At 33.6% G+C, this 7,968-nt stretch overlaps 1 protein-coding gene across 3 annotated transcripts; it reads left to right on the forward strand.

Annotated features, from left to right (window-relative positions):
* Nucleotides 1–3,016: 3,016 nt before the first annotated feature.
* On the forward strand, nt 3,017–7,750 carry LOC139969461 (uncharacterized). Of its 3 annotated transcripts, none has more exons than XM_071974466.1 (6): nt 3,017–3,072; nt 3,981–4,100; nt 4,342–4,650; nt 4,990–5,301; nt 5,996–6,112; nt 7,474–7,750. In XM_071974466.1, exons 2-6 carry the CDS (start codon nt 4,034–4,036, stop codon nt 7,647–7,649), a joined length of 981 nt encoding a protein of 326 aa, XP_071830567.1. In that variant the 5' UTR covers nt 3,017–3,072; nt 3,981–4,033; the 3' UTR covers nt 7,650–7,750. The 3 variants fall into 3 exon arrangements, with proteins under 3 accessions (XP_071830567.1, XP_071830566.1, XP_071830568.1); XM_071974465.1 differs by having other exon boundaries at nt 3,025–3,072; nt 3,947–4,100; nt 7,474–7,749; XM_071974467.1 differs by having other exon boundaries at nt 3,042–3,072; nt 3,952–4,100.
* Nucleotides 7,751–7,968: the final 218 nt, after the last annotated feature.

The following is a 7,968-nucleotide window of genomic DNA, read 5'->3' on the forward strand; positions in this document are numbered from 1 at the left end:
TGAGGGTGATTAGATGTAAAATGGTGTTAAATTTTGCACATTTTGAAACAATGTTGAATGAGTTTCGACTGTAAGTGTTGTAACGCATAGATATTTTCTATTCCTATGTACTTTAGTGATAATTATATCTAACAGTAGAGAGTGGGTGGCTTATCCCCTTCCACCTGATTTTTCTGGACGTTAAGCCCAACGAAGTATACGTGATTCTGCCCAAATACTCCAAACTCTATATCGATTTAAAATTTTAGTGGGACACACAAAACCTAGTTTACATCTGGTATATGGAGGGGTATGAGTAGATTGATAACAATGAAACAGAACTGTAATATATATGATAACTCTTTATTTTTGCATGGTTTTGATATGTAACCTAGTTTACATCTAGTATGTGGAGGGGTATGAGTTGATTGATTTCCCCTCCCATTTGAATCATTTCGATCAGTTTAAACGCATTTGTGTACTACAACTCTAATGCCAATGTATACGACTTTACGTGCGGATTATATATATTTTTTTGGCCGTAAGGGTTTCGTCCGTTCTTATTTTCTTTATTATAGGAACTGTTTTGTACATGGTTGTTTTTCCCCTTTTCTTCCATGTTATTTAAGAGACTAGAGACGAGAGAGGGAGAGGGGATTTTTGTGACATCTATGCAATATGATGAATGATCAGTAGTCAGAGCTGTAACATTTATGATAACTCCTTATATTTGCATGGTTTTGATATGTAACCTTTGCTATCAACTTTCTTTGTTATGGCAGCCTTACTTAAGTCTGCATTTCATCAACTGACTGTTTTGTAATTTCATTTCAACTGGCGGTTCAGTTTACATCTCTATATAGTTGTAAGGCCACACTAAAAACCAGAAGTAGAAAGCTTCAGATTATATGATACGTCAAGTTCCTACAAGATTATATAACGTATCGGTTAAATTTTCATTAACTTACAAGTTACTGTCAATAGTTATCAGTCAATATACGTGCGTCAAGATTTACCCTTCAAACAATTTCTCTTGTCAAACAAAGAAGGGCTTATCATATTTCCTTGTTTCGATTCAAACACTTTAATTTCTCTAAATTTGCTTTTTTTCTTCAGTTATATTAGTACATTTGTTTTTTATAGCATCTCATGCAAAGCTAAAGTGCCAACTCTGCTAATCTCGATTGCAGGACAAGATTGCTCTGAGTTAGGCTCTGTATTTGAAGTTAGTTTCCTGTATAACAATAAAACAAACATAACAATGTAACTTCCCGATAAGGTGGGGTATCCTGTACATATCTTTGTACTTCATCTCTATTTTATTTATTCAGATATGTTTAGTTCAATGGAATTGTCAATAATCTGAAATAAACGTCTAACTATAGATTTTAATTTACCATAATGATGCATTTACTTTGAACTCATCATTGTTAACATTTTTGTGAAACTTCCTCGTGTTCAAACCACACCAATCCTCCCTTCTACTCATCTAAAGAGGAAGAAAAGGAAAAATACAGACGCTATATTATTTTTATAGTAAGGAAACCGCATCGTCACAACTCGGAATGACCGATGCAGTATTACACAACCATGTATTCGCGCAGATACATTTTATGTTCGATTTCTTTTGGGGTACATTGATATCTATGTAGGTAATCTGGGGTACCACAGTATAGCGTGGCATTTGACCTATAGTTAATATTTACATTGCATAACTCATTTTAATAGAATTATGTCACTGTCAGAGTCAAATGTATAAAATGTATAAATGTACCTTTATTGGAGAGTTTGTTAGTCAATAGGTTGTGATAAACGGGTTATATGGTAGACGGATAGAAATATACTGGTTGAGCTAGCAAAATACATAAAACATAGCAGAGTGGGATCCATGCAACTAACAACATGAGCATTCCAAACAGCAAATGACATGTTATGTTGAATGAGGGCTGGATTGTAGTTAGAATATGTTGTGGGAGTCACTTAATTAGTTAGTAAATAGTAATATCGAAAGAATATGTAAATGTTCAAGAATCGGTGGGATAATTTTGGTGCAGAGTATATAAAGTCATCAACGTGTCCTCTAATTAAGTAAATGTATGGTCACGCAGGCAGAATTATTCTTAAAGATGGTAATATATTTTTAAACTGAATTATTATAAAGCAAACTCAATATGCTGGCAGCGGCGTAATAAGGCCGGTATCGCTATGATATCCGTGACAATTACCGAAAAATAACGGACCATCAATCCGCCGAAACCGGCCATTATTAATACCTATCGTGGAATCAGTAAACCTTTAGTTCCCATTGCTTATTCATCTAGATATAGAGATGGGCCCCTCACATATATTGCCGTCGAGCCCAGCTCAGTATTGACCAACGCCCCTAAGTATGGTAAAGGCCCTTTGAAATCACCAAATCGGCTATAAGATTGGTTGTCTGGACAACTAAAGATTGATATTTTAGTAAGTATAGCAAAATAAGTAAGTCAAAATAATGATAAAGTATTCGGTAAGTCGAGGGGTGTTTAGCAGGTTCATCAAGCCACCTTCCGATGCCGATAACGAAGCACAATAAAGAAGTACAATTCTACCTATACACACACATTCATCTGTGCTTAGTGTTCATTATCCCCTTATTTACGTGATACAGTATTTGGTTAATTTGATCTCATTTAGTGATTGCGGTATATCTAGGGCAGACAAATTGAGCTTCAAAACTGTAAACTACCACCCGTGGGTCCGCTCGATTTTATGCACCGATCGCTCATGCAGTATATGGAGCAGTGTTAAAGTAGTTTATTACAGTAGGCTACTGTTGTAAGTTCTTTCTTATATAACTGCCCATTCGGTACATTGGCAGACGTCAACGTATTTGTACTTTGTGAATGGTACAGGCCGTCATTCCTCAGTAAAATATGATAAGCCACGGTGTTGTGAACATTTATATATATCACAGTTTACCCATTGACCTTCGTACCATGATTATTTTTATTGGGTTATATGCATGTATATCACGTCTACAGCTTACTGTACAGTACTTCTCAATGTTTCAACTGAAACAAATGCTGTACAGTGAGCTCAACGTTATACATGGTAAGTAACATCCATACGTTATTTTGGTACGTGAGAATTTATTTACTGCTTAGGGAGTTATAGATCTAAATAAAGTTAAGCTATATTGAAAAAAAAATGTTTCTGTTGAGGTTATTGTGCTTATAACTTATACTTTAAAGAATCATTTTGTTGCAAAATAAGGAAGTATAATGAACTATATACGCACAAAGTGTACACTATTAACACTGTTTATGGTTGATCAGCAGGCCTCGTTTGTACTCAAGCACTGAATTTGTGTTAACATAGATATATGTAACCTGCAAAACGAAAATAGTACATATACAGTAATATTCTGGTGTCACACAATGTTAAACTTGTATATCTTTGAGAAGAATATTCCATCTTTTAATCTTTTAGTTGAAACCGTCATTTGAAGTATTGGCACAAGCTCTAGAAGCCATCGATTGTTGAATTTAAACAGCTTGGTTTTGTCCTCCAAATGTCTACCATCTACTGATAAATTATTGCAATATGAATTAGACGAAACATAGACGTTTTAAACTTTATTGCCCTGTAAGTGACAACGTTCAATTTGCTGTTGCCAAATGAATTCACAAAATAACAATAAACTTCACAAATCTAACATATTAAGCATACGACATGCTACCCTGGAGACATCCTTCAAAATATTTTGCTCAGTTATCGGTTCTAGCCATCAGAAGATCCTCTATTAAATGTGTTCATTATCGTCTTGTAGGTGCTGATGAACTAAATTTAGGTCAACCGATGACAATAGTTTAACCTTGTCAATATGGCAATATAGCTGTAAGTTAATTCAAGCCATTGGTTTCTTTACCATGGTTATGTAGAACAGCATCGATCATCTTGTACGATTTTAAATTTAATTTTATAGGGAAGTCTTAAGAAGACAGGGTTTCTCTCCTCAGAAAATTGAAACAACTTAATCCACATTGTGACGTACGAAGCCCGGTAGTTCATCATGACGTCAAGTTATCTTTTGGGAGTTGCATTTTTCATAGCAACTGCTTTACCGACTATCTATTCAGGTAAGTATTGAAGTGTTTGCTTTATTTTATTTCTTAACTGTTTCTTCTAATCACAGTTTAACCGAAACTATATGACACAATAGTAAAGCATAGCATGAAGGATGCTACCATAATACAGTAACAGATCATCTTACTCACTTTAAAGTAGAAATCTTCATATGAGACTTTGGTTTTAAAATATAATGATAATGCTTATTAAGAATGATATTTAAATTTCTATAAATCTGTCTTTTTTACAAAGGGTCGTCACTTAGATGTCCAGAAGAACTGTCAGTTGAAGAAGGGAGCATCCAAGTTGTCAACTGTTCTCTCACAACGTCTACACTTACAGAGCTATACTGGTACATAGGAACCAGTACACGCTCATTACCCATCGCGCAATTGGTGTCTGGTGTCAAATACGTTTGGTCAATGCAACACTACGATGTCAGCGACGATGGCTCACTTATCATCAAAAGCGTTGGTCGTAATCAGACAGGTCCTTACACCATCTTACACTTTATTGAAGATGACGAGACGGAACAATACACCGTGTTTATAAATCTTATAGGTAATGATCATGTTATACAAGTAAATATGTAAGACAGATCAATTGATAATATAAGATCTAGAAAACTGTTAGAATCAAATAGAACATATTACCTACCTGTTAAAAATCATTTATCGAATACGTTTTCTCATTATCAGTTGTTTAAGTTATCCAATTATATATGTTTCACCTACAGTGGCGATTCTTTTACTGACACGAGTCTATGTAAGTGTTCTACCGGTTCTTGTAAATACTCTACTTTCTGAAATTCAACGAGCTGGTAGGGTAATAAACCTTGTATGCCGTTACAATATGCTTGTTTAATCTTTCATTTTCACTTTTATTTTATTCCTTTAAAAGATCATTGTCCAGTGATAGACCAGTGTACCTCATGTGAAGATTGTGTAATACAATCCACTGAAGAGCTAATATTTCTCACGTGCACTGTCACCAGTCCAACCACAGAGAAATTATCACCAATCTGGACTTACAATAATGGAAGTATAATTCAAGGTCGAATACACGAAGAACGACTGTCGGATAATTCGTGGAACGTCAGTGTCAGTTTGGACATTCAAAGCTTAAACTGTGGATTAACAGTTTTGCTTTGCTCCAGTTTTACAGAAGGACATGAAAATGAACGAATGAGTGCTAGAGTAAATGTAACGTTTGGTGAGTGGTTTTTGTTGTCTTGTTGACATTTAGGTTATTATGTATATCATTACTCAGACCCATTTATGTTATGTTACGTTATCTTATGTTATGTTATGTCATGTCATGTTATGCATTCATACTTTCAGTCAAGTTAAAAACAGCCATTGTAAAACGTTGTCAAAGAGACATTCCAAACCGAATTTATTTTATTACCAACACATATACGCGTTTATTCAATTTCGACGCATATAATTGGGATACTTTATCAAACGATATTCCCGGGTCTTACCTATAATAAATGCTGCCGTACATAATGTGAAGCTTTTTTGAAATTTAACTTTCAGATTGAACATAATTTGTGCATGAAAAATTAGCTCAAAGCACCGTATTGCGTTCGTAACGTACCGTACATTTATGAGCACAGAGTTTATTCGGTTGTATAAAGCATGAATGTATCATAAAGCATTCTGAACTAAGTTGTGTTAAGATTTCAGGTGTTTTCATGTTTTGGATGTGTAAGCGGTGCAATAAAAGTGTCGCATATTTTCTTTGTCCAAGTTATGGGACAGCAAAAATTTAATAATTAAAATAATGCCTTTATTGTTACAAATTTTCATTCAGTTTTGTTTATTTATTTGGTTTTCTGTCATTGTCATTTACATTATATTTACTTATGAACTTATGCCCGTATATCTTCATTTAATAATAAAAGGGTCATGTGATGACTTGGATATACCTAATGATGGAAATGCACCGATTCTCATTGTGGGGTGCGTCATTGCAATCGTGATAATTGTTACTACGACTTTTCTTATTGCACTGTATTGCGGTAAGTGACATCCTACTCAACAGTTTTACCATTCTATCGAAAAAGGGAAAGAAAAATCACGATGCTCATATTGCACGGGAAATAGATAAGCAAAGAAATATTAAGTGCAACAGGAGATGTATCTAGTACATAAAGGCCCATGTTGCTGTTTACATTTATTCACATGTTGTATAATATCTTCCCGATCCCCTCTGGTAGGTCTACATGCAAATTTGGGTGATAATTATAGCAGTTCACTTTCTTACATTTGGCACATATTATGTCACACAAAGGTTAGGGCATTTAGTACTAATACGTTAAAGATAAATGTTTTACAGAACAGTGAGAAGGTAATTACAAAAGCGAAGGCATAAAGTCATGAAATCCATGAAAGTGTAATTCCTGCAAGAAATATTTTTGGTAACGCTGCCGTTGGTTCAAGTTCATTTGCACAGTTTTCAAGTATACATACATTTCGTGGATAACGATTGATAAATCCAAGTATAAGAGACCTATTGTAACGTTTACATTGCAGTAGAAATCCACAGATTTAAGAATTGCGCATATCCCCAGATTTTGCCCGATTGGTCTTTGAATCTTAAAGAATGTTGTTATGTGCTAACTTGCAATTAATGTAGTTAACACTGCATCAAAGTATATGATAGCTTTAATATATTGTTCTTATACATCTTTTGAATTACGCAAAATTAACGAAATTGATTTGTGTAACTTTGCGTCAGTTTGTTATATTGTGTGTACGTTATAATTAATAGTGATCAATGTCAAACGTCCAAAGAGACGCTTAAAGAATGACGGACATGAGTGACACACGAGTAACGACAAAAAGCCGAACCAAGAAATATGACTTTATGACGAGATACAAACAAAATAAAAATGGCTGTGCTTGAAAGGAAGCTCAATGCGTTCAAGATGTTAAGAAACTAAAGTACGCTTATAAAAAATTAACAGGTTTTTGATAAAAAGAACACCATTTCACTAATATGTGGCCTGAGGTTACCTGAATTCCTTGACCCCCAACACACCCACACACACACATATATATATATATATACATATATATTGTATATGTATACATATATATATATAGATATATATATATATATATACATATACATATATTTATATAGATATACATACATATATACATATATATATATATACACATATATATATATATTTATATATATACACATATATATATATATATATATATATATATACACACATATATATATATATATACACACACATATATATATATATATATATATATATATATATTCTTTGCCCGTCTTTTGATATCAACAAAAATTGTGTAATATATTGTGGTTTCCGATCTATTTTACCCGTATTTTAAGCAGGTCGCTGTTGCAAAAGAAACACAAAGAACGAAGATGGAAATGAAGATGGAAATAAAAGTGGAAATGAAGATAAAGATGTAAGTTTGCTGAAAGCAATAATTTTTATTCATGTTTTAATTTTATTTTCCCTCCGTTTATTAAGATTTGATGTAATATTTACAGTGATTCTTAGGTAACAGATACAATGATTTTCATATTTACAATGATAGTACACCTGCACCTTGCAGTGTTCTGGCAGAAAAACAAACCCAACTAATAACCGGAGCCGAAGACAAGCATATAATTTGGGTATATGGATAACAAATCGCTTACTTATGAATGGAATAGACCTTGGCATGGGGCAAAAGCTTGAAGCAAGTCAGAGAATTTAACACGGTATTTCCTAGATATAGAAAATCTCAAATTATTAAAACGTTCGATATTAATTGCAAACTTGAACTTAAGGAAAAACTCGTTTATATCTGGTACGCGACTATTTAGTCTGCGATCATGTTT

Source organism: Apostichopus japonicus, chromosome 7, assembly GCF_037975245.1.
Source record: "Apostichopus japonicus isolate 1M-3 chromosome 7, ASM3797524v1, whole genome shotgun sequence".
Taxonomy (NCBI): domain Eukaryota; kingdom Metazoa; phylum Echinodermata; class Holothuroidea; order Aspidochirotida; family Stichopodidae; genus Apostichopus; species Apostichopus japonicus.